Source organism: Balaenoptera ricei, chromosome 21 (assembly GCF_028023285.1).
Source record: "Balaenoptera ricei isolate mBalRic1 chromosome 21, mBalRic1.hap2, whole genome shotgun sequence".
NCBI classification, from domain to species: Eukaryota; Metazoa; Chordata; class Mammalia; order Artiodactyla; family Balaenopteridae; genus Balaenoptera; species Balaenoptera ricei.
The window spans coordinates 23,219,518-23,246,378 of record NC_082659.1 but is presented as its reverse complement, the minus strand read 5'-3'; the positions used below and the strand labels follow the sequence as shown (position 1 = coordinate 23,246,378).

General features: G+C 51.8%; 1 protein-coding gene across 1 annotated transcript; it reads left to right on the top strand.

Moving 5' to 3' along the window:
- Nucleotides 1–8,065: 8,065 nt before the first annotated feature.
- DUSP4 (dual specificity phosphatase 4) lies at nucleotides 8,066–21,038 on the top strand. Its single transcript, XM_059909541.1, has 5 exons — nucleotides 8,066–8,133; nucleotides 8,262–8,762; nucleotides 18,291–18,436; nucleotides 19,399–19,618; nucleotides 20,288–21,038. Exons 2-5 carry the CDS (start codon nucleotides 8,324–8,326, stop codon nucleotides 20,671–20,673), a joined length of 1,191 nt encoding a protein of 396 aa, XP_059765524.1. The 5' UTR covers nucleotides 8,066–8,133; nucleotides 8,262–8,323; the 3' UTR covers nucleotides 20,674–21,038.
- The last annotated feature ends 5,823 nt before the right edge of the window (nucleotides 21,039–26,861 follow it).

Here is a 26,861-nt window from a genome sequence, read left to right as displayed (position 1 = left end):
GGAAAATCAGGACTTGCCTGAAGTTCCCCAGCCTCTAAATGGCCAAGCTAACATTGAAACCCACATTTGTCTGGCTCCAAAGCCTGGGTCTTTTTTCATTGCACCAAAAGAAACCTAGGACTAGAGAGGATACAGCTCAGACTCAAGGCAGAGGCAGCCTGATGGGCCTTGGAAAAGGGGCCTGGGTCACCTAGAAGAGAAGACAGACTGTTAGCTTGTTAGCTGGTTCAGGACTGTGTGACACAGAGGACACTGGGAGTCTGGGGGGAAAGAGGAATACATTAGATTAAAAATGGAGCTGGCTGGGTGCTAATTAGTTAACCTCTAATAAATGGGATAAATGGCAGGATGTAATTAACCACTGCTTAAAGGGGACCCTGGTGTTTCCCTCAGTGAGTAAACCCCTGTGGATTGTTATGCTAATTCCAACTGAAAAAGTAGACAGAGAACAAAATTCTTATCTGGGAAAGAATGAAGCGCATTTAGCTGTATTCCTTTTGCATGTTGATTCTGGATAGCCCAAATAATTTTTTTTTAAAGACAAAAACTGGGGACATCCCTGGTGGCACAGTGGTTAAGAATCTGCCTGCCAAGGCAGGGGACACAGGTTCAATCCATGGTCCCAGATGATCCCATAGCCGCAGAGCAACTAAGCCCGTGCGCCTAGAGCCCGTGACCCACAACAAGAGAAGCCACTGCAATGAGAAGCCCGTGCACCGCAACGAAGAGTAGCCCCCGCTCGCGGCAACCAGAGAAAGCCAGCACGCAGCAATGAAGACCCAATGCAGCCAAAAAGAAATAAAGAAAAGAAAAGAAAAGAAGTAATAAATAAATAAGTAATATAAAGACAAAAACTGGATAGCATAGACAAGGGATAGCATACAGAGGGAAATGTACACAATCTGAGGAGCGGCTTCATGGTGCAGGGTGATGGAGGCAGATGTGGGGATGGGGCCCCCTGAGCAGGTGGGGCTGTCATTCTGCAGGAGTCATGGCAGCCCACTGAGAAGCTTGAGGTGGAGCCCTTTTGCTCCTCCTCACCTGTGTTTCTCCTTTTGTTCCTTTCCAGGGCTGACAATCTGAGTATCCCATCCAGCTGGGAGAGGCCGTTCATACCCTGATTTCGGAAACCATTATTTCAACCGATGTGAATTGATCAATCTCATGAAGTATCAAAGGCATTTTTCTTTTTGCTAAAATAGTTCATTAAATGTGGATATTTTTCATTTAGGAATTGTTGGTTCTTGGCCCCTTCCATCTGCCTGAAAACTCAGAAGTAAGGACTTTAGTTTCTAAAGGACTACAGGGTTTCTAAAGCCACTGTTGGACTGAATGGGACCCACTCATCATTCAAGGAAGGCTCAAGCTGAGACTCTGGCACCTCTCTTTGCCCTGCCCAGCATTTGGTCAAGCTTCAAGATGGTTATGAAGGGGATCAGAATATGCCACCCCCAAATATGCCACGTTGGCATAAGGATTATTGTCAGTTAAAGGCAGCTGAGAAACAGATGTGAAAAGAGCTCTCTGCCCCCCTTCTCATCTGTCTAAAAGCAGGGCATAAATTTCCCCTGTGCAGGTGCCTCCTTCTCCTGTACCAGGAAGAGGAGAATGACCCTTATCACCAGAGACAGAAATGGCACCCAGCTGAGTCTGCACAAACAAGTCCTCACTAAATAGCCCCTATCTACCATTAGTTTCCCCCATATATTTCCTAGTCAGTTTCTCATCATTCATCAGCCCTAGAAGGCCAAACCCCCTTTTCTTTGTCTAATTGCTTCTCTACAATTTATTGCTCTTTATTAAAATGGCATATAAGCCTCCAAGTCTATCCACTTCTTTGGGTTTCTCTTTTTTCTGTGAAGCCCCTGTACATGTAAAAAAAAAAAAAAAGAGAGAGATATTAACATCAATTAAAATTGTATGCTTTTTCTCCTGTTAACCTGGCTTTGTCAGTTTAATTTTCAGGCCCCAACTAACAAACCTAAGAGGGTAGAGGGAAGATTTTTGTCCTCTCCTGTACAGTTATGATGAGAATTAACCAACCATTACACAAAAAGACCTCAGTAAGACCAAGATGTAGAAGCAAAGTATAGTTAAACCATCTGAAAGGCAGGACACACACTCTCTATATTATATTATTGGGCAGGAAGGACTGTGTCCAGGACCCTCTGCAGAATGTATATGGAGACATCAGTGGATAATGATGACCTGGGGTTGTGGTATCAAACAGGCGGCATGACAGGGGTCTTCTATAACTTTGTTTCCTTTACTGTTTAACCAATGAAGAAATAATGGCACAAAGTCCCAGATTTCCTGTGATAGTCTTAATTTCTGGTTGTTTTATTGCTTTCCATAAAAAAAGATTTAGAAAATACATAAATAAATGTGATTTAATGTTTACTTCTAGGTAAGAATTTAAAAATTATATATATTTATATGTAAATATAAATAATCTCACAATTCCCAAAATCTTTTCTGACCACTTATGCCAATGTTTGCTTTGGACAAGAATTTCAGAGCAGGATCCTTGGAAAGGTGCTTTAGGTATTTTGTTGTCCTGAGAAAAGAAAATAAGTGCATCATTTTCCCTACTTTTACAGATGGTAAAATTAAGGTATAGAAAACTGATTTGCTGAAGATGACAATGAAAGTTAGAGTCAGGCCCACACTTGGGTCATCTCACATCTAGGTCGGCTCACTGACCACAGCATAGATTTTCTTTTTCTTTCTTTCTTTTTTTCTAAGATAGTATATTTTATTATATTTATTTATTTATTTTATTTACTTTTGGCTGCGTCAGGTCTTAGTTGTGGCACGCGGGATCTTCTTTGAGGCATGTGGGATCTTTCGTTGCAGTTCACGGGCTTCTCTCTAGTTGTGGCACGCAGGCCCCACGGGCACGTGGGCTCTGTAGTTGTGGTGCGGGCTCTAGTTGAGGCGCGCACTCAGTAGCCCACGGCACGTGGGACCCTAGTATCGTGACCAGGGACCGAACCCGAGTCCCCTGCATTGCAAGGTGGATTCTTTACTCCTGGACCACCAGGGAAGTCCCATTGCATAGATTTTCAACAAAGCCTTTGCCTCATCTTGGCTCCCTTGCAGCTTCAGACCAAGTGCTCATCTATTTTTAGCAGGGAAACCCACAGGGGAAGAGTGCAGTTAACAACTTGAAAGGAAAAGATACAAGGCACAAGGACAGAATGAATGTCAGAGGTGGGATGAAAGCTAAAAAATAAAAATAAAAAAGGACCAAGAGAAATCAAGGATAACATTTAAGTAGATGAAATTCATTTTATGCACAACGGCCTTTTTCTTCCCTAAGGATCTCACAACGCATTTCAATCCCTTCCTTGTCTGAATCTCCCTGGCATTTTGTTTGTTCTTCCCTAAAGACATTGATTAGACGGCCCTGCAGTAACCTACAATGACAATCACGCCCTAACTAGACCAACTAGATTATAAACTCTTTGAAGGCACAGTGTTTCAGACAAGTTTCCCCCACTGAGTTTAACATGTTTGTTGAATAAATGGATATGAAAATATTCACAGCTAGAATGACCCCCCCCCCCAAAACTCTGAGCTGATTTTTATCTCCTATTTGGAGTATTTGTTTCCAAATTTTGATTTTAAAATCTTGAAGAAGTTTTGTCAAGAGGCTTGGGACATTAGCACTAGACTAAACATAAAGCTACGAACTTTGCTCTCCTTGAGCAAAAGAGGGACAGAAAGGAAGCAGAGACTATCCTGCACACATTGTGGCATTTCAGTGAGCCTAGCTTTGAGGAGGGAGCGGTGGTGGCTGTTTCAGGCTGGCAGAGAGCTCTCCTGCTCAGAATCACACAGGGCTGGAAATGAACTAGATCTGACAAATCATCCTGCCCAAACTCTTCATTTCGCAGGTGAAGAAACAGACCCAGGGAGATTGTCTTGCCCAGGATCACTAAGCTAGATGCTGGCATAGCCTAGACTGAATCATTTTCAAAATAAAGTACTGAATGAAGCAACATATTAAACCTTTCTGCAGAGTCCCTGGATTAGAAACCTAGCACTTTAAATCATCAGCAAATACTACAGTATCGTGGATAGAAAAATAAATGGAGGCTATGGAACAAATCTATGACAAAGTCAGGACTAAAAAAGCCTTCAGGTTATGTTTCTGAGGTTGTTTGGTGATGTTCATTCTCAACATTGAAGACTTTCCATTGCTTTTGAGTCCTGACTTGATGACCAGCGGTGGGCAGGGAAAGACAGACGTTCCTCATTTCCATCTATACCTGTTGCCAAAAACACACAGTATATACAGACTTCTTACCTTGAGGAGCATGAGAGAGCCTCTCAGTTCTTTTGAGCATTCCCACTATGGGGGGAAGCTCCCCAATCAGCTGATCTAAGAAACCTAGCCAACAGCTCCATGCAAAAAGGACAATTCTTGTTCCAGTTGAGAGTAATAAGCAAGGCGCCCTCTCTACTCAGGAAAGAGGAATCCACAGAACCTTTCTTTCCATCACCACCTAGATTAATTCATTAATGATTTTTCAGGCAAGTTTTATTCAGGCACTTGGGAACAGGGCAGTGAGTCAGAGGTTGGCATCAGAACCAGAATAGAAGCCACAGTCCTCTCTGGGGATCCTACTCTGGGCTTTAAATTCCCAGATCACACAACTTCCTAGTTGGAAATGTGTTCTTAAACAAGAACAAGGGTTTTGCCAGGCCTGACAGTGACTAATAAGGTCTGTCTGAGGACTGTCTGATGAAAGAGAAGCTGGATTTACATGTCACAGTGAATGTTTAAAGTAGGTTTCCTGCTGAATATAAATAAAAATCTCTCCTTGGGTAATCCCATCTCAACTCCTGCAGCTATGCCTTCCTTAATTAAATTAACTTTGAAATGACATTCAATGTTTTCCTTCTAAATGCCTTTGTTTTCTCCAAGATCTACTTATTGACAAGCTGTTTCACGAGGTTCCTGTGTAAACTGATTAAGGTCCCCCCGCCGCCCCCCCCCCCCCACCGCTGCATACTCAATGGAGACAAGTTTTATCACCTCTATAGCCGGTATCGGGTAGCCCTCACATTGTATTCATTTAACTGTGTAGCAAACGACCCCCATACTTACAATACCAAAAATTAAAATTAAAACAATTATGTAGGGTGCTTACAGAGGACCCGGATAAATACGAAATTTAAATCTCGTTGGCTGAAATTCACACAACTAATTAGGAAAGCTAATTAGTTAGGAAAGCTAATTCCTAACTTGAAGGCGGAGGATTTTTTTTCCCAGTCTTCTTCAAAAATGAGGCATTCGCGTTCGTAACGCAAGCGGCTCTCGTCTTAACTACGTGAAGTGGGAGCTCCGGCTCCCCTCCAGAGAGCGGGAGCGCAGGCGCGGGCGCGCACACGTGGACACACGCTCACACGCGCCCGCCCACGCCCCCTTCCTTGTGCATTGCCTGCGGGATTTACGGGCTTCGACCGTGGATTACTGTCAGGTGCAGAAAGCAAGTCTTTGTTCGGTGGGCATTTTCCTCCCCCCCCCCCCCGGATTTGACTGTTATTTACGGGCCACGTGAGCGCCGGGCGGGGGTCAGGCGGGCGGGGAGGTGCCCCCAGCGCTGGGGAGACAAAGGCTAGCAGAGCCCGGCGGGTGCGGCAGGGGGACGTCTCCCAGCTCCTGCGACACGTGCGCAGTTGGCCCGGACCTGCCTCCGACTGAGAGGCTCTTCCACGAGATGTCCAGTTCAAGCCCTTGGAAAGGCAACGGCGTTTTCCTGGAAGCGGGCCTGGCTGCCCAAAAGCGGCCCGGGAAAGCCGGGGACGGTCGGGGCGTGGGAGCCCCTTGGGAAGGGCGCGCTCCTGGTGTACCAGGGAGAGTGAGTCTTTACACGGAGCCTCACGGCCACCTCAGCACGTGAGAAACCGGACAGAGGCCCCTTTTGCCCTTGGAGGGAGTACAGACCCCTCCCCAGCGGAGAAGCCAAGCAGCGAGCCTTTGACCGCTGACCGCCCCTCCGCAGCGCCCCGCGGCCTCGGTCTGTCCGCAGTGGTGGCCTCCTCCAGGCCCGGGACCAGAGTGAGCACGCGCCTCGTGTGCAAAATGTCAGGGGGAGCCCGAAAGTCGGTGGTCAAAATAAATATCCTAATGTAGTGCCTTAAGCAAAGTTAGTGGCCCCCCCCCCCCCGAAAAGAATCCACGATGAGCAAAATAGTAAATTTTAAATAGAGACGGGATCAGTGCATTGCAGAGCCATTTTGGAGCCCGAGGTAAAAAGGAGCATCCCCACGGGTGAGCGGCGCTCCTCGCGGCGCACTCAGCTTGGGCCGGGGGCCCGGGAGCGCGGGCGCAGCGGGAGGGGAGCGCGGGTCGTAGGTTTCGGAAGTGGAGGCCGCCGCCGAGGCCGGGCTGGGGAGTGGAGGGGTGGCCCTGGAGGCCGGAGGTGACATCTCCGGAGAGCCGCTCCGCGGGGAACAAAGGCGGAGCGGAAGGCCGACTCAGGGGAGGGAGGGACCCCGCGGGTTCAGCGGCCCTTGTTGCCTCTGCAGACCCAGAGTGGAAGACTCGACCCCGCTGCCACCAAGGCCCGGAGCGAGTCTTGTAATTCCCCGCTCGCTGGTTAATTCTCACTAACAAGACTTGGCAAGATGGGCGAATACTTTTTGGCTTCTGTCGTGTCCCCACCGCGGCGCGCACACACCCGCTGCCAAAAGCGGCCTCTGGGAAACGAAATGCATAAGTAAAAACGAGGGCGGGAAAAACGCGAATTGACCTGGAAAGAGCAGGGCAAAGAAACCTGAATCGGCCCTGGAGCGTATTAAATCCTTTACGCGTCAATTTCCCTGGGTCTAGCTTCGCACCAAATGTGGACCCTAATTGTCATTTCCTGAGAAGACAATTCACACGAGTACAAGATGGGGTGAGGACTTTTCCAAAAGCCGAAAACATCGGGGTTATTTTTCCCGCATCAGGGTTAAATAAACATCTTTAGGAAGCGTGGAAGGGAGTGGCACTCCCGCCTTCCTTCTTGGGAACAACATTCCGGATTCAATTAATGCCTCCCTCCGGGTCGTAAAGCAGCAGACTCAAACACCTCACTCCTATTAACTGGGCTTGGGGGCGGGAGGGTTTTCTCTTTTATCGTCTGGGTTGGGGTTTGCCCACGTTCCTCGGGAAGCTATAAAGCTGATTTAATGGTGTAAGATGAAAATCGATCAGGCTAAGGCAGAAGCTCATGGCTGAGGAATCGCAAGAGAAAAAACTGCTGGCCGGCCGAACGCACTCCTTAAGCCTGGGGCGAGGAGGGCCGGGCCGCCTGGGCCGCGGTGCAGGGTTCCCCAGTCCACTAGGGTACGTGGGGGACACCTGCGAGGCTGGTAAGGGGGAAGCACGGAGGTGAAGAGGGATGAAACCTCGAAACCGAGCCCAGGCCTCCGCTAGGCCGGCTTCTCGGCTGGCGACTTGGTTTTCCCCCGGTCGCCGCCGCCACCACCGCGGCGGGGTGCGATGGCTGCACGGTGACTCGGGTCGGGCTGCACGCGAGCCGCGGAGGCCGGGGAGAGGCGCCGCCAAGCTCCATTCACGAAGTCCGGGCGCTGCGGCTCGCCCGCGGGTCGGAGGCCTCCTCCCCCATCCTCTAGGTCTTGGTTTTATGAATGGGCCTGGCGGCGAGAGGCGCGCGCCCTGTTTACTCCGCTCTTTGTGACGTCGCGTCCCCGTGACTGGGCGCGAGCGGCCGGTACTCCATTCACGCGCCCGGGCTGGCGGAGGGGGTGGGACCGGTGGGGCGAGGGGAGTCGCGAAGGGGCGGGGAGCGAGCGCGGGGGGCGGAGCAGGGCTCGCGACCTAGAATGGAAAGAGGCGGGGCCTCGCGAGGTAGTAATGAATCTGCCCCCTCCCGGGGGAGAGCAGAGGAGCATTAATAAATCTATAAGCCGAGGAGAGGAAACTCTGGCTGGGGCAGACCGCGGAGCTCCAGCAGTTCGTGGGGAACGGCGGCCGGAGCAGCACAACGGGCAAAATACAATAGAGGCGACAACGGAAAGGAGCCCTTGGTCCTCTCCCGTAAACACACTCCCCTCGACCGCCACCTCCCCCTTGGCACCGTGCTGCCTGGCGCCCGAGGCCGCTCGGACTGCTATGTAACTGCGAGGCTGCGGGAGGAAGGGGACCGGGGAGAAGAGGTTCGGCCGTGGGAGCCCCTAAGGGCCAAGTTTGCGGCCACTTCTGCCCGCGCCCTCCCTTAGTCCCCGCTCGCCCCTTCCCGCAGCCCAGCTGGCCCGGGCGTCCTTCGCCTCCTCGCGTGCCCAGCAGCCGCGGTTCCTGGCGACCATGGTGACGGTGGAGGAGCTGCGGGAGATGGACTGCAGCGTGCTCAAAAGGCTGATGAACCGGGACGAGAACGGTGGCGGCGCGGGCGGCAGCGGCAGCGGCAGCCACGGCGCCCTGGGGCTGCTGAGCGGCGGCAAGTGCCTGCTGCTGGACTGCCGACCGTTCCTGGCGCACAGCGCCGGCTACATCCGAGGCTCGGTCAATGTGCGCTGCAACACCATCGTGCGGCGGCGGGCCAAGGGCTCGGTGAGCCTGGAGCAGATCCTGCCCGCGGAGGAGGAGGTCCGCGCCCGCCTGCGCTCCGGCCTCTACTCAGCCGTCATCGTCTACGACGAGCGCAGCCCGCGCGCCGAGAGCCTCCGCGAGGACAGCACCGTGTCACTGGTGGTGCAGGCGCTGCGACGCAACGCCGAGCGCACTGACATCTGCCTGCTCAAAGGTAAACGCCGGCGCCGGGCGCGAGCTGGAGGGTCGATGCGGCAGGGCTCCGCGGCCTGAGCCTTAGTGGGCAGCAGAAGAAGTGCCTGGAGGGACTCGTGGCTGCGGGATCCCCCCCGCGCACTCCTTTGTGCGTACTGGTGTGTGCGCGTGGTGTGCAAGGATTCTGTGCGTTTGTGTGCAAGCGCGAGCTCCTGAGGTCCTCAGAGACGGTGAGGGCTCCGTCACCTGAAATTACGGACCCTTCCTGGCGATTCTGCGATTGTTTACAGCCACTAACGGTCTGGTCTTGCGGGCGAAGCGACTCAGCTGCGTTGCCCACCTTCGAGTCCAGGGAAGTGCTCCCAAGTGCCATGGTGCGGGAGGTGGCGGGACAGGTTAGGCCTGTCGGTTTGGCGTGTCAGGGCCCCGCACTGAGTCCGACCCAGAGATCCCGAGACATGGGGCAGGGGGTGAAGGAGGATGAGCGCGGGGATGGGATGGGCCCTGCGGGTCCGGCTGGAAACCAGCCCTTCATAAACGCAAAAACGAAGATCGGCTTGCGGGCCTGATGTGGAGCGATCTGTTCTCTCCTCCCCTGCTGCCCGACTCCGAGCTCCACCGGGAGGGTCGCCAACCCCTCCCGCCTCGGGCTATCCCCAGGCTCCGGAGCGGGAGGCGGGAGGTCTTGAGTATTTGGGGAAACGCAAGGCGGGACGGGGCCTCTTAAACTGCGACAAGTGCGACCTTTTGTTCAGACTCGACTCTCAGATGGCGGCGCGCGCTTAAGTGCGAAACCCTTGGGGAGGGGAGGTCTTGTCAAATGTGCAAGTCGGAAACCCCGAAAGGGCCGAGGGCTACCCAAGTATCTGGAGGGACGGGGGCGCCGACCGCACCTGCCGGCCGTGTCGGGCGGCGGGGAGCTGGCGGGTTGCTTGGGGCCCCTGCCGCGCAGCGCCCCTTCCTCTCGCGCCGCATTCCGCGCGTTCCTTCGCCCGCGGCGGGTCTTGGCCTCCGAAGCCGAGAGGCGTTTCGGACCCGGGCCATCAAAGAGCCGCCCCTTTCCCTGTCGGCGCCCCTGGCCCCCCCCCCCTCCCTCCTGCCCTGCCCTCTCCAGACCCGCTCACCGGAGAGGAAGGGAGATGGGGCGGGAGGCGCGGCGGAAACCTCTCCCCGCTGCCCCTGCCAAAAAGCACAACACTGCCCAGTGCCGGCGGGCCAGGCTTGCCCCCGTGAACAGCGGGGGACTTTGTTCTCGGCAGTTGTTTCCTGGCCATTTGACCTGTCAGCTGCTGGGGAAATGCTGCTGTTGACCTTTGGTTGAACTACCAAGGCGATTTTGCTGATTTTTCTTTCTCTACGAGGGCGGCCTTTGGCACCTCAGATTGAACCAAACGCTCCTCCCTTCTCCTCCCAGCGCTTTAAGAGAAAGTGCCAGGAAGGGCCTTGCACCGGAAGGACCGCTAAGCCCGGCGAGCTGGGCGCAGGGGGCCCGGGGCCCCCGCCTGCCCTGGCGCCGAGCTGTGCCGGGAGCCACGCGGCCCCGGACCGGGTAGAGCGCCGGGGTGGGGTCCGGGCTGCTGATGCACGCCGCCTGCACTCCCTTACATGGTTGCCGGCGTGCCGGCGCTCGTGGGGACGAGGAGAGAAATGTCTATGGGACCAAAGTCCCTTCGAGTGGCAGGGGCTGGCCGGGGTGTTCTCCGTGCCGCGCTGACCTGGATCGCTCCTGATTTGGAGCCCGATCGCGCGCCTGCCTGCGCGGCCCCTGAACCCAGGACCCTTCTCGAGGTAGGGCAGACGCACGTGGAGTCTGGGTTCGTTCTGTTTTGTTTTTCTTCCTGGAAGAAATCCGGAGAGGACCGCCCTAGGGTTTCCGGGCGCGCAGACACTTAGGCCCCGCTCCCGGGGAGAGAGACGGATTTTTAAGGCTTCCGCCTCGGGCTCGCGGCACCTCCCTGGTTCCCCCGAATCCCGCCGGGAGAGCCCGGAGCCAGACCCGTACCGAGAGCCACCCTGCGGACCGGCCGCCCGGCGCAAGGCAGATGCTAATGTGCAGGCTGCGTTGGACGGGCAGCCTCCGGGTAAAACGACCGTCCCCTGGCGGTTGGCGAGGTGCCTGGCCCACGGAAAAGGCGTGTTTTAAGGGCTGTTTCCTCCCGAGGCCTGCACTGCCTCCTGTTGTCTGACCTGGTGCGGGCAGGGAGGACGGCCCGCTGCCTCTCAAAGTCCGCATCCTCTGAGCCGGAAAGTGTCTAGGCCTGGACCGAACTTCTCTCTCTCCGGGAACAGGCCCCCCCGGGAGCCGCCAGGAGAGGTTCAGCTGGGTTTGTCTAGGCAAAGGGAACCTGCCTTTGGAAGCAGCCGCCTAAAATTCACAGAGTTTGGGCGCGGGGGGGCTCCTTCCAGCTCGTTCTGCAGTGGTGGTAGAACATCTTTGAGGTTAACTGGGTCCTAGTCTATTCAACTTGGCTGATTTTCATTTATGTGCTAAGCAGAGGCGGTCTCCACACAGGTCCTCTTTCTTCTTGCCTTCTACTGAAAAGGCATCCCTAGTGAGGGCAGAAGGAAAAGGGCGTGGTCTGCTCCCCCCCCCCCCCCCGCGCGGCGGGAACGTGCCTCTGGGGGAGGACAGCCGTGCCTCCTGCACTCCCATTCCTTGGAGAAGTGGAACGGCAGGAAATGTGGGCTCATGGGCGGGGGGAGCTGGGGGCGGGGAACTAAAGGGAAACAGGGGGAGACAAGCCCCTTAGATTATCTTTCGTAAATGCCTTAATTGATTAGGGGTTGGGTAATTTTTTTCCCACCAGAGTTGTTCCTTTATTTTGCAGCCAGTGGGCCTTCCTGGGCGTCTCATTTCATGTGCAGTGGTGGGTGTGGAATAAAAGTGGTCAGACATTAAGCCAGTGGAAGACTGACTGTTGGTGTCTGCCGTCCTGGAGGGACAGTAAAAACAGCTGGGCATTTTCAGAAGTTCTATTACCCTTCCTGGACACAGGCTATCTAATTCTACCAATTAATTGCATTTTTAAAAGCCGATTTTCCTATTTCTGCCACTTTGAAGGGCAGAAAGTTGATTACTCATTGCAGGCAGTTAATAACTAATACCACAGGCAAGAATTCATAGTTAAGAGTAAACTTTACTTACTATCAATGAAATACTATCTGGCCTTTACATTTCCTAATATTACCCAAGGTTTGCTAAAAGCAGTAACCCAAATCACTACATTTTCTGGTCTTTTGGCTAGTAAAAGCTTCCCACTGGGATAAACTTTTTTTTTAAGCTCATTTTATTTAAAATCCTGTAAGACATTTTTAGGGACAGTTTAGAAAGTTTAGCCTTTCAGATTTTATTACAGTACACATCTCCTTTGAAATCCCCTTCTCGCTCCTCATAGATCCTTGGAATAGGGTTTTAGACAACCACTCCCACCCCACCCGCCCTGGGTCAATAGAGAAAGACAAAAAGAGCATTTTCTTACCCTAACAGAAGTCTTCCTTTACCTCCCACGTTCTCCAAATAAATCAGTCTGTTATGCAGAAGATGTCAGGTATAAAAACATTATCTTATTTTCCTTCTATCTAAAATTCATCTCAGCCCATGACCTTTGTCAGTTCTTATTCAAGTTCTGATTTAAAAGCTGTCCTGGAGCTGTTTTGAGAAACTGGGAAGATCAACTAAATACTCCAGCTTCTCCTTCCAGGTTGGAAGTCACCTACCCAGTAGTCCCCAGGCCTGATCATACAGACCTGACATTATGCTTCCTGTGAAAACAGCCACTAAGCCCGTAATGAATGCTATGGGTGGGGTTTGGGTGACTGTCTTCTGTCTTTTCTTTCTCTGTGTTCTCTGTGTCCATTTGCCCTGCCCATCCTCATTTCCAGGAGGTCAGTGGCATCAAACAGCAGAGTCCTGGGGGATGCTAAGGTTGAACACCTCTTTCACCCAAAGGCAAAAGGACTGGCTTTTCTTCTTGCAAACAGGACACAATGCCCATGACAGCCAAGAATTGTTAGAATTACCAAAAAAAAAAAAAAAAAAAAAAAAAAAAAAGCAGGCCTTAAAGGTAATTCCTAACCCCTAGTATAAGGCCTTAAAGAATTGTAAGGAATGAAGCAAACTCACTACTCTTTGCATCATTTGAACTGGATGTTTCCAACCAACAAAAGCAGCTAAAGACAGGGTGTAGGTGTAAATTGAAAGTGACAACCTGATTGTCCGTAAGCCTATCACAGCTCCCTTGGGCTTGTCCTGGATGCTTACAGGAAAGGTGGGCTGTCCCCACCAAGGTGGGCTGCACAGAGAACTCAGAGAGGAGAAAGGGTGGCCTTTTTAAAGAGCCAAGAAATTCCTTGAAAAAATCAGAACATCTGAAACCAGATAGCTGGTTTCCTTGCTGGGAGGCAGTTCCCATCTAACAAAGAGGAAGTTTGAGAGGAAGAAATGTAGACTGTCAGCGGAAGGCGGCTTGCTGAACGGAGCAAATAGCACAGAAGGACTGGGAGGGGCTGCAAACAAGGTCCAGCCCGAGTGTGGCATCAGGTGGCAGCCCAGCTGGCCCGGGACCGAGGTCCTGACACCGAGCCCCAAGGTGAGAAGCCCATTTAGGTAAACTGGAAATGCTGCTCAGCATTTAGAGGGGCGCTTCCTAGGTCAACACCCACATCAAGGGAAGTTCTCAAAGCCAAAGGACCTTCGAATGTCCCCAGACTTGCCTGCTGGGCAACATTTGCCTCGTATTGATAAGCTGTCCCAAGAGAGCGAGGCCATGAGCTCTGTCTGTGAACGGGTGATCTTCTGAGCGTGGAGAGGGTCACGGGGAAAAAGTGGCAGCCACATTAAGATCCGTGACCATCGTCACCACCAAGAGACAGTCTTTCCCATCACAGACCCCATTAAGAGTCCTATTATGGTGAGACGAGCAGCACTACGCCAGCCTGCCCTTTCCCAAGGACTTTCTCACACATTCTCTCCCACCCCTGCACGAGCAGGAGGCCAGCCAGTTTTCAAAGCTAAAGTTTCTGTGTGAGAAGATGAAAAGAACACAGAATGGAACTGTAGATGTAGTTATTCCTCAAGGGAATCAAGTGGAAAATTATAGTCCTTTCTCCCCCAAGCCCCCCCAAGACTCTCAAATTTTAAAATGAAGTTGAGAAAATGAGAGCTTTAAGACTAGAAGGTATATTATTAAATAAGAACATGAGAAAAACAGGTCAAAATTAGTCAGCACGTCTGTTACAGAATTACATGCAATAGGACGTAGGAGAAAACCAGGTGGGAATTCACTGGCGTATGTGCTGTGAAAATGTGTTCAGAAGTTGGAAATACAGGTCTTGAGGCACCTGCTGTCAGTTTGTAGTTTGCAAATAAGTAGTTTGTGGACATTCAGGATCACAGAATGTTGGAACTTAGAGATGATATCGTCTGGAATCCTTACATTTTGAGAGTGGAAAACAGGACTTAGAGGGAGTGTGTTGGCTGGGCTTCCACAGTCGGAGCTGGGACGCGTCCACATCTGTCTGCTTTGTCCACCCTACACATCTGCAGGGGTCACGGGGTAGAGCGCTCCGCGCCGGGTCTACAGTGGCAATAAGCTTTCCCTCTCATGAGTTTTGGATAAAACTTGGAGATCTAAATCTAGCTCTTACTGAAAGGGCCGAGGCTCTGGTACCTGCACAGATGTGGGCTGGGAAGGGAGGCACCGAGGAGAGAGGGCTGGGAGCAGTCTTCTTCAATCCCACCCACCCTAAGAAATTCAGTTTCATTTCTGCCACGACCCAGTATAGGGCTACTCTAATATACTTCGAGACGATCTGAAATTTTTTTTTAAGTGAAATGATCCGTGTGCTTATTACGTAACTTGAGCTCTTAAAATTCATTTTTTTCCAAGAGATGTTAAGACCTGAGTGGTACCCTCCAGTAGCTCATCACCTGGCCAGGCGTCTGTAGCCCTACCCTGACGGGGCTAATGCCACACTCGGGCTGGAGTAAAGGCGGTGTGTGGGGGAAGAAGAGCCAGCAAGTGCCTTTAGCTGAAGTCCCTGTGACGGGGACCATCACTCTGAAAGCAGAGTGCCATGAAATTATGCCCTCTGTAAATGCAGGGCATTCAAGTAGCTTCTATTCTATTTCATTAAATAGACAAACGCTGGTCACGACTCCTCCGTGACCACCTGGAGTTAGAAAGGCACCGGAAAGAAGCAGTTTGGTGAAGTGTCAGCAGTGCTCTGTTCACATCCTTTCTGTTTCTGCGTGAAAACTCCTTCTCCGCGTGATGAAACCAGCAGGCAAGCCCCCTAGAGAAGGCCCACCAGGGAGGCAGCGGTGGGCGAGCAGCAGCGAGGGCTCCTGACGGCCAGGTTCAAGGTGGCTTTCAGGCCCCTTCTGTGGGCTGAATGCCGGTCCCGCCCTTACCCCGGGGGCTGCCCTGCACCTCTGTTTCCTCTTCTGTAGAACTGGGGCTTGTCACGCCTTCCTCTAGGGCTACTGGTTGGATACCTGTGTGGGAAGAGCGTGACACATAGTGAACACTTCCTTTGAAGAGGGTCTGTCATTTTTATTAACACGCCTGCGATACCCGGACGTGGCTCCCTGGCGTGTGGCCTGGGGCTGTGGCCTGAATGGTCCCTGAGCTGCACTGCTGTGTCTGCACCTGCGGGCTCCCGGCCCACCGGGGCGCGTTCAGCTCATCCGAGGGCCTGGCCTGCGTGCAGCCCCGCGGCCCCAGAAGGAGGTGCTCCCTGTAACTACCAGCCACGGAGCGCCCCCAAAGCTAGCGACGGCTCAGGAGGGAAAACCTTCCCCCTGCTGCCACCGGGGGGCGCAACCCTCACCTTGCTCCCGTCCCTTGGACAATTCTGCTTCTTCACTTAGTTCCTTTCTGCCTGTTCTTTGAAAACCCCCCCAGGGGGAACAGACTTCTCAGTAATCCTTTTTCCACTTTGTTGTAATGGTGCCTTTTCCTGACCGTTGCTGTCTCTCTGTCCTGTTATGAGCAGCCTGGGGGTGACGACAGACAGCCCCCCTCAGGCCGGGTCTGGCCTCTGGGCCGCCTGCACCCTCCCCTGCACGCCACACCCCCAGGGTCAGCCGCAGGCTCGGAGCCCTCCGAGGGCTCTGCTGGGCCCTCCCCGCCCCGGATCGATTGATGGTTGACCCTGGGAGGCGGCAGATGTCCCTGACCGGGCAGGGCACTCAGGGCTCAGGAAGCGCCCAGTACCTGTTCTTCTGCTGTCTTAACTACCAGCTCTCAAGATGCCTACTGGAAAAAATAAGTAAAGCCCAGGAGGAGAAAGCCGTCCAGGGTCTGAGAAGTTGCCAGTAAAGCTGAAGTCACCTGTAGGTACCAAAAAAGAAAAGCTTCATGGAGCTCCTCCCCGAGGCCCGGTGCAGAGCACTGGCTGTTCCGGTCAGTCCTCACAGGAGGCTCCTGGCCTGGAAGCTTCATCACATTTTACAGATGAGGAAGAGGCTCAGAGAGGTTCCGTGACGGCCCGAGGCTGCACAGCCGATGTTTCACCGGGCTGGCATTCAAACCCAGACCTGTGAGTCTGACTGCAGAGGCGAGGCTCTTTCAGGACTTCAGTCTGGGGCCCTGTCCTGTACCTTCTCAGCAGTGAGAACATTCTTTCCACCACTCTGAGGTTCCTCGGCTCCTGCTGCCCTCAGGGCTGCTCTTCCTCTGTGACCTTGGAGCCGGGCCCTGGCCCTCCTGTGACTGTTGGCCTGCCTGTCTAGGTGATGAGCTTTTGGAGGGCACCACTCATGCCTTGCATCTCTTTGAAAACAATGTATTTTACTAGCTCAAAGTATGTGATAAAGACACGGATCATCTTACTTAAACAATTTCAAATCCTGTAGAAGTCTCTAGAATAACAAGTGATGGCTTTTCCTATAGATGATCAACCTCCGTTTGTTGAGTGACCCATTTCTCCTTCCGCTTTCTCCAAAGGGCAGCATCTCCCGAAGTTTCCCATCCCAGGGGCCCATCACAGGGACTTTAGCTAAAGGCACTTGCTGGCTCTTCTTCCCGCACACACCGCATTTGGGGCAGCGGTGTTTACAGCTTTATAGGGAGAGGAGACAGATGGGGGTGATAACGGGAGGGAGGCCGCTCCTGTGACGAGAAGTCCACGGAGGCCACCAGCACATCTGAAGCGGGCAGTACTGGCCCCTCTAGCAGGTTTTCCCTCCAGGGAGGCTGGTCATTATGACTCAGCAGGAGCCAGGGCCTGGGACCAGAGAAATATCCATTTATAGCCTGAGGGAGGGAGTGGGGGAAATAGGAGGCCACCAGTCAGAGAGGAAAAAATGTCTGCCCTGTTTCTGGAAGCCTTAATGATGTGGCGAACATAATTTTCTTTCCTCTCCAAAGCGGTAGTTTCTAGGGTTGGGATTCAGGGCAAGTAATTGACTAACCGTCACATGTTGGAAAATTGCTTTGCACAGTGGTGATCGGGAACAGTGGCACCCACCCTATCACTTAGTCATAAAGACGTAACGGGCTAGCTGCCTACGTGACCATCAGTTGAGTGGTTGTTCCAGAACCCGCAGATCCTACTGAATTCATTTATAATCCATTTTTGGTCCAACAGAAACTGCAAAAATAAAAATACAAGCAGGGCCAAACCTTGACAATAGATGGTAAGTTTCCCGCAAAGGGAAGTCCCAGAGATCACAAGAAAATCAGATACAGGCTGAATGTCTCTCTTCTTGGTGTGTTTCACTGCCTGCCTCTGCCTGCATCTCTGCCCGCATCTCTGCCCACGCCCGCCCAGCCGGCCCTTTCCTGAATGGCACTAACACTATTCCAGAGAAGTTGGCGGTTTATCTCTTTTTACTTAAACGACCTCGCTTCCCCGGAAGACGACCCCACAGAGAACCATTACAGGGCTTAGCAACTCTCAGGTCAGGAAATCCTCCCTTGCCCCAAACCTGTATGTAGCAAGAGGGATTTATTTAGATTTAAGCCCGTTTGCTCTCATTTTGGCCCCATGTCCATGGAACAGCTGTTCATGGGGCCGTGCGATTGGCATCTGTTCTGTTGCTGAGATCCAGAAGGGCCGGTGCCAGGGTAATAGTTTTTTATTCTCTCCCACATTGGAGAACCTCTCTAAAAGAAGGGCTGGAGTTGGGGGGTGACAGACATTTTTGTAGGGCCCAGGGGCCAGCTGAAGGCTGCCTTAGTGCTCATGGAAACCCCCAGTGGCTATTCCCTCTTTCCTTGTCATCACTGTAAAGAAATTATCCCTTCTTCATCTCCCCTGCACATCCTCCTTTGTGTATCTGCATCCCAATCCGAAGTCTTGTCCCTAAAGCTTTCGTTCCGGCTTTCAGGATGCAGTCTTGGCCGAATGTAGTCTCCGCATCTCGGGGAAAAAGGTCTCCATAGCCATTATCTCTGGGCCCACAGCGCCACCCAGTGGCAAGTGTAGGTACAACCAGCCCCAGCTTCCCAACAGCTCTCCTCCATCAGGTAGGATTCAAGTTCTTTGTGGTTTCCTGCTGGCTCAGTGACCCCATTAACCTGAATATCTTTCTCCTTTACAGGTGGCTATGAGAGGTTTTCCTCCGAGTACCCGGAATTCTGTTCCAAAACCAAGGCCCTGGCAGCCATCCCACCTTCTGTGCCCCCAAGCACGGCCGAGTCCTTGGACCTGGGCTGCAGCTCCTGCGGCACCCCACTGCACGACCAGGTGCGAAGAGGACTGCTTGTCAAAGGCTTTGGACGCAGTGCCTCAATTTGGGGAGAATGTGTTGAGTATCAGGGTGTGATGTTAGGTGGAGTCCACTATTCCTTGGAAGTCTTCCCCTTCCCTCTCTTATTACCCTCACCTAAGAAAAGAATATAAACACATACGTCCCTGGACTTAGCCTCTAGAGTTATGTGCAGACAAGCAAGGAAGGCGGCCAGAAGCATGTGGGCTGCTCTGTAGGAAGCCAAAACCCCAGCCCCGATTCACAATAGTTCGGCTGTCCGCCCCCCATACAAGTTAGTTGTAAATGCTAAATGGACGTAAATGATCAATCAACCCTTTCCCAAGAAAACCAGCTTATGCCACTACATTTCTTACAAGCCCACCTCTTCCAGCCCTTTCCTTTAGATGGAAATGGAGTGAATTTATGGGGTCCAGCGACTCTGCTCCCCCAATCCGAGATCACCTGTGTTGATCTGACTCAGAAAAGTGTCATTAGTGAAGCCAATGTTACCTCATTTTGCCAGGATGCCTCCTCTTGTCTGTGAGGTTGACATGGCGTCTGCTTTTCATCTGCCAAGTGAAGGCGTATCCAACCAAATAAGTGCCTAAGCCGCGTAGCTCAGTGGTAGCGGGTGTAAGCTCTTCACGTCACAAACAGTGGGGCACGGCCAGCTTCATTTGTCACGGGGGAAGTGGGCTGCCTGAACCATCGGGTGGGGCCCATAGCAGAGCAGAGCAGAAAGGCCAGAGCCCATCGCTCCCTCCCGGGGCCCGAGCGGCACACGGGAAACCTGGAGGGGCTGGGTCCACGGGCAGTCTCCCCAGGGCCCGTGAAAGCCCACCTGAGACTGGCTTCCCTCTCCCCGCCCCACACGTCCCAGACCCCTGCCCAGTTGCCTCTCACTTACAACGTTTGCTTGTCGCGGGGGGGGACGCTTTGTTTTCCCTTTCTGGTGCAGGGGGGTCCCGTGGAGATCCTTCCCTTCCTCTACCTCGGCAGCGCCTATCACGCAGCCCGGCGAGACATGCTGGACGCCCTGGGGATCACAGCCTTGTTGAATGTCTCCTCTGACTGCCCGAACCACTTTGAAGGACACTATCAGTACAAGTGCATCCCGGTAGAGGACAACCACAAGGCCGACATCAGCTCCTGGTTCATGGAGGCCATCGAGTACATCGGTAGGCTGGCTCTGGCCAGGGTGCTGGGTCCTCCCAGGCCAGGGTGCTGGGCCCAAGTCTGGCGGAGGGAGGGTGGGAGGGAAGAGGGAACCACGTGTAACTGGTGTGTGGAAGGAGGGACTTAGGAAGGGCCATATCCGGGGGGGTTGCCTGCTTCCCCTCTTCCTCAGTAGGAAGGCTTGCCCGTGGGCTGTTGTGCAGGCCCTGGATAGGATGACGGACTTACGCAAACAGCAGGTGCTGTTAGCTTACAGAGCCAAGAACCTTTTCCTTGGACGTCCCCAGGTGCCCAGAGGATAAGACTCTGGGGATGGGGAGGGAGACATAGGGAGAATTGGGGCATTGTTTTTGTTCCTGCAAATGAAAACCCGGCCGTGTGTGCCGGGATTGCACCAGCTTCAGCAGGCGTATCTCCTAAGCGTAGTACATTTGTTTGCTTAATTCTCCGAAATACCCTAGCGGGGGTGGAACTCTAGAGGCCCTCCCCCGTGGGTCTCCTCCCCGCGCGGCCTCAGCCTGGGAGGCGCTGTTCCTTCAGGGGTTCAGCCGCAGGGCCCCCTCTTCTCCAGTCCTCCCCGCACCCTCGTCCCGGCTGAGGCCGCCTGCAGCCGCCTTGCGGGAAGGATGGGGACCCGGGCGCCGCTAACGGCACGCCGCTCTCTGCCCCAGATGCGGTGAAGGACTGCCGCGGGCGCGTGCTGGTGCACTGCCAGGCCGGCATCTCGCGCTCGGCCACCATCTGCCTGGCCTACCTGATGATGAAGAAGCGCGTGAGGCTCGAGGAGGCCTTCGAGTTCGTGAAGCAGCGGCGGAGCATCATCTCGCCCAACTTCAGCTTCATGGGGCAGCTGCTGCAGTTCGAGTCGCAGGTGCTGGCCACGTCCTGCGCGGTGGAGGCCGCCAGCCCGTCGGGGCCGCTGCGCGAGCGGGGCAAGGCCACTCCCACCCCGACCTCGCAGTTCGTCTTCAGCTTCCCGGTCTCCGTCGGGGGGCACCCGGCGCCCAGCAGCCTGCCCTATCTGCACAGCCCCATCACCACCTCCCCCAGCTGTTAGAGCCTCTCGGATCCTCCCACCCCTGCACCCGTCGGCTCTCAGCCCGGGTTGGGTGGCGCCCTGTGCGGGCAGCAGGTCGGGACTGGCCCGCAGGGGGCGACAGAGCTCCTTCCATCCATCTCTCTTTGGCCAACCGTGGGGCCAGCTAGAATGGCAATAAGGACTTCGAAAACATATTTAACGCAAACAAACACAACACTCCAACTTAGAGCAATAATGTCTTCCTCAGCGGGCAGGGAAGACCTGGGTTTTGGTTTGTGCGTCAGTTTTACTTTTCAGATAAGAATTTCTTACCTCATTTTTTTCAGCAGTAAGGCTTGAAGTTAGGAAACCCGCAGATCCTGGCAAATGTGCCCACCCAGTTTTATTGAGGGGGAGGGGAAGGGAGGGAGGGGAGGGAAAGGGACAAGATAAAAACAAGTTTGCCAGAAGTGCCTGGTTCTGTGTGCTCGGTCCTTTTATTGTTGTAGTTACAGGATTTTTTTTTTTTTTTTTAAAGAAATCTTTTAGGACATGGTTTTCCTTTCTAAGTCACCACCAACAGGTGAATAATTATGCTTAATAATAAATAAAAGTATTTATTAAGAATTTCCTCAGAGTATGTAAGTACAGAGAGTCTAGTGATGGTGAATTTAGAATATATTTATGTTAATGTGGATCAGCAGAGCACAATAGCATGCAGACGTCAAAGCAGTTAGGAAGTAAGTGGTGTGTACAAGTTAGCATGATGATCAGCTTGCGTTTGTTACCGCTGAGAAGGGGGCAGGGTGGGGTGGGAGGAGGAAGAAAGGAAGGAACTACTTTTTCATTACAGCCTCCCTCGGTATCCGCCGGGGATTGGTTCCAGCACCCCTTCCGTCCATCGCGGATACCCAAATCCGTGGATGCGTAAATCCGCTGATTCTTGTATCCGCGGATACTGCATCCGCGAATACGGAGCGCGGAGCGCACTTGGTTCTTGGGCACATGGGCCACTGAAGCGATTTGAAACCACAACAATGCAACCGTTTCTGGTGATCAATAACTCAGTTTGGCGGTGGAAGCATTTTTCTCATAGACCTGCCTGAGAACTTGTATATCATCTGTGATAAATGCCATATCATATAAGGTGCTCCTAAAAAAAAATTGGGCGCAATTCGGCTTTTCCTGCAGTGAATCATTTGGCAAGGCCATTGGGGAACCCAGCTAAGAGAGATAGACCCGAAATGGATCCTTTTGGAAGTGGAAGCACCATCTTTTTTCTCTTTTGCATAAATCAGAGTTTTTAGTTTTAGGGGGTTTGCTTGGAATGAAGTACACCAACAAATTCTTGCATTCTTAAAATTCGTGGTGTCGGTGAACATTTTTAAAGTGAATAGGTGAATAAAAAGAAGGGAGTGGACACCCCATTTCAGGTCCTGTGGAAGCCTAGGACAGCAAGAGAGAGTGAGTGAGGAGTCGGGCAGACTCTGCGGGGGAGCTGGCTGCTTGGCTTCTGTGACAGGCATCGGGGCACTTGAGTGCCATCTTAGAATCCTTTCTTGGGATACTGCCATTTTCAGGGCCTTTTCCAAATGGAGGAATGGCTTTTGGAGAAAGAAGGAGGTGGGTTGGGCTTGGGGGGAGGGAGGACAGAACAAACCACGTGTTATTTAATTTGTAGTGTCGTGGAACAGTGTTGTTACCCAGTGCCAGGTTAGAGGTAATTCCAAACTTGTCTAGAAGCGAGAGCATGCTTTTTGGTTTTGTTTTTTGGGTTCTTTTTAGCCCTCTGAAGATCTAAGTGATGCACATTCTTGCTCACCCATAAATAACTTCAAGCCTCAAGGTTGGAATAGTGTTGGAAGGCTCCTTCTCATCCCCACATCCCAGACAGGACCAGGTTCCTTACATTTCCTTCCATAAACATGACCCTGTGTTGGCATCATTTGTCCTGCCTTTCCCAAGCCCTGTCTGAAAAAGTGTGGGTTCCCACAAGCAGATAGGCCCGCAGGAGGGACTGCTTGAGAGAGGAGGGAAAGTAGCTTTTTACAGACTGAGTGTACATTGACCAAAACTTGTGTATCCTGCTTTCCCAGACTGGATTCCAACCACACGGTCGGAGCCCAGGACCCGCCCCAGACAGGTCTTTTCCCTGCTTTCCAATTCAAGTCTTCTGTCACAGCGTCAAACCACTATTTATAAAGCCATTTTCTTTGTACTCGATAGCAGCCCCCAAACTCTTAGAAATCAAATAGGAAATTGGCTTGATTGGAAACAGGGATTTGGGGTCACTATTCCCCCATCAGAAGCCTCTTTGATGACTTGGAATAGCTGTAATGAAGACAGCACCGCAGGGTCTGTCCAAATGGCCAGTGGGTTTCAATAGGTGTCTCTCCCATGGAGTGATTTCTGGTGACGCGAAATATCTGTCATGGCTGGAAAGCATTGCCACTTACACCGAAGATCAACTGTGCTGTTGACAAAAGCCGTAGGCACTCTGGATCTCCTGTAGAGACTGGAGAATGCTGCCAGTTCCCTCCCGGCATCTCTGACCCAAGTGTGTTTGTGGAGCTTCCCCCGAGCAGTATTCGGCTGAAGCCACCCGTGAGCCGGTGGCCGGGAGCTCCCAGCCTCAGTTGTGGCCTCCTGAGACCATTTTCCTCAGGTACCCATCCTAGCCCGATTCCAGAGAGTTATCCAAAAGGTTGGGAAGCCATGAGAAAAAATGAAGAATCCGCGGGGAGATGGGCAGAGGGAGGTGGGACGGGTGATTCAAACGTGAGGGGAAGGGGCTGTGAGATTGGAGGGGCCACCAAGCCTTTAGTTGGTAAAGTGGTGGTTCGCCCAGGCCGCCCGTCAGCCTCAGCTGGGGAGCTTCGAAACCCTGCTAGCAGGCGATCCCAGACCAAGTACAGCAGGATTTCTGGAGGAGGGACCCAGGCATCAGTAGGTTTCAAAGCTCCCCAAGGGCTTTGCGTGTGTAACCAAGTTTGGGAAGCTACTTTCTGGACGGCCAGGTGCTTTTGGAGGCTGGGTCTTGATAACACAGAGCTGGCTTGTCTGGCAGAAACCACAGCCAGGGGTTTGTCACTAGTTCAGCGTGGTCTCATGGCCGGTCCCCTCAGCTCCGCTGAGGGACAAGATGGTTTCCGTCAGGAGCTCAGGGGCCACGTGACCTCCTGAACGAGACGCCCTTTCAGGCCCCTCGAAAGCCAGCTGATCTGCGGAGCGTTGTTACGAAACCGAATACGGTGTCCGGATGTTGATGTTCTTCCCTGAAAGTTTCCCTGTCTATCGAGAAGGATGGAGAATGCCACCTCTTTGAAGAGGACCCTGCCCTTGCTTAGAGTTTATGAGTCATAGGAGAAAGAGGCTTTTTCAAGACAGAGCAATGCAATACTTGTAACTTCTGTAAATAGCCCCATCTTTCAGAGTGATGTCATTTCTACATTTGATATGCTTGTATTTCTGTAGGATGTATATAGTCTAGGGGATTTTTTGTTTGGTTTTGTTTTTTAGAAAAGTCAACATGTCAGTTTTTATTTATTGCTTGAAAAAAAGATCACTTGAAGAAAAATAAATACATTTTCAACCACCTCTGGCTTGGTTTATCCTTTCCTGAAAAACTGCGCTGCTATGATGACTTGGAACATCTGGGTCATTTGATAATCTTGTGCACTGCGTACCACCTCCCGTGGAGACAGGCTGGTCAGATCTGTGAGCTCCCTAAACACCACTCAAGGAAGGTGACAGGAGAAGGCGGATAGGAATCTCAAGAACCTGATTTCTCTAGTCAGAGAGACAGGAAGAAGTGAAGGATAAGAGAGAGAGATCCTTCATCTGAGAGTCTCCTTTGTGCCAAGCACAGGATGGAGTGATAAGGATGGTTCCCAGGTGGGAGAAGTCAATCTTAAACATCCTAAAGCACAAGTGACTAGGGCTATAACCAAAGACTATACAAGGAGTTACCACACCCTTCCCCATCAATAACGAGGGGGTCCAGCCTGGCTCACAGAATCTTAGGAAATTTTACGGACCTCATGTTCCCTCATATTCTGTAGCATGGAAATAGCAATATGCTTCCAGACAGAAGAAATAAACGGATGAAGATGATATGTCAGTGGTTCCCCAATGCTGATATGGGCATTGCTTCTATCAGATTCCATTGGTACAAATTTCCCAAATTGTAAACCAAAATCATGTTAGTAAACATGTATGTCCACTGTGTCATTGTTATTTAACATTATTTTAGAAGGACTGGCCAATGCAATTAGCAAGGGAAAGAAATGAGGTATACAGTTTGGAAAGTGTGAGGCCAAATTATCTGCGGATGATATGTATCTGAAAAACACCAGGGAATCAATTGAAAAACTACCAGAAATGAGAGAATTCAGCTAGTGGTTGATTGCAAAATTAACATGAAAAAATCAATAGATTTCCTATATGAAAATATCAATTAAAAATAAAATAGAAGTAGTAGATCCTATTTACAATATCAGCTTAAAGATAAACTGCCTACAGTAAACTTTACCAGAGATAGGCAAGACCTAGCTGATGGACATGATAAAGCGCTACCAAGGGACACAGAAGAACATCTGAAAAAAGCTGAAAGACATACTGCGTTCTTGGATGAAAAGACTCAGTATTGAAAAGATTTTATTTCTCCATAAATTAACCTATGCATTTAATATCATCTCAATCAAAACACCAACAGGATTTGGGAGGAACATGGCAAAATGATCCTGATTTCACCTGAAGAAACAAATATGCAGGAAAATTTAAAAAAAAAGAGTCACAAGTTTGGGGGGTAAGATTTATATCCTTTTGTACTGGGCATCTATCACTATTGTGATTAAAATAGTTTTAAATTTTTTATAGGAGATTATTTTAAAAATAGAGATTCTTGGGCTCATCTAAGACATTGAGTCAGAGACTGCACAAACTCCCACCAAGAGATTCTGACTTACAGCTGGTTTCAGGACTGCCTGATACAGGTTTGACCTCTAGCGTCTCCCTTCCCTTCAATCCCCTGCCATTATAACAACCCGCAGCCCGTAATTATTCTGATCACATCACTATTACTGTAGCAACTTACCCAAGAACTTAGTTGTGTAAACCAACAACCATTTTCCTTTGCTCAGGAATTGGGAGATTAGAAAGCTGGGAAAGGCTCTGCTGGGTGGTTCTCACTGGGGTCTCTCCTGCGGCCACTGTTGGCTGGGCTGCTGTCATCTGGGGGTTCAGCCAGGCTGGTCATCCAAACGGCTCATTCACATGACTGGCAGTTGATCTGGCTGTCGCCTCACAGACTCACAATTCAGTTGTGACTGTCGCTTTGAGCGCCTACATGCACCCTCTCCAGTAGAGCAGAGTGCATACAAGACGGATGAGAACTCCGGCGAGAGTATTCCAGCCAGCAAGGTGGTCGCTCCACTACCGTCTGGTTTCAGAAGTCACAGAGCATCACTTCCTCTCGACTATATCAGTTGTAGCAGTTTCAAGCCTGCGTAGGTTCAAGGGGAGGCAAGCCAAACCCTGCCTCTGGATGGAAGGAATGTCAAAAATTCATCGTAGCCATTTTTCAAACCACCACACCAATAAACAGAGAGCTACCTAGGAAACCTGAAAATGCAAATTTCACCCCTAATCCAGAGACATTGGTCATCCAAGATCTCGTCCAAGGACCAAAACACAGCTTTTAACCAGTATGCATACTGCCTGCTTATGCTATATTGGCCCCATGTGATCCAGAAAGCATCACAAGATAAACCTAACCTTAGGTAAAAAAAATGCTGGAAAGTAGAAAGCTGAAAAAACACATTCTGAGGAGGAAATAAAGGCAGGAGCTTTTGAAGTCACCGCCGATTTCAGCCCCCGCGCTTCTCCCCATTAGCGCTTACGTCACGTTTGTTCAAATCCACCTGAGGTGTCTTTCCTGCTGCCCAGTGAGTGGCACAGGGACCAACTGAGCGCATGATATGAACAGTTAGAGAGAATTGTTCTGGATCCTCCACCACCAGTGGACAGAGCTACTGAAACCCTGTGTCTGGCGGCCAGGCTGGGACAGGCAGACAGAGGTCTTACCCAGGACCTCTGGGTAAGACAGACGCATCCCCACAAGCCCCTGCTAAGATTCTTTTCCCTGGATCTCTGGAGGCACATAGAGCTACAGGGCTGGGGAGGTTTAGACTGGGATTTTCATCCAAGGATGTTAGAAGCAAGTAACA

Excerpts from the sequence above, each read along its gene's own strand:
- DUSP4 (XM_059909541.1), top strand. The coding sequence starts at position 8,324 with ATGGTGACGGTGGAGGAGCTGCGGGAGATGGACTGCAGCGTGCTCAAA. Across the intron at positions 8,763-18,290 it reads TGACATCTGCCTGCTCAAAG|GTGGCTATGAGAGGTTTTCC; the intron begins GTAAACGCCGGC and ends TCTCCTTTACAG. Across the intron at positions 19,619-20,287 it reads GGAGGCCATCGAGTACATCG|ATGCGGTGAAGGACTGCCGC; the intron begins GTAGGCTGGCTC and ends TCTCTGCCCCAG.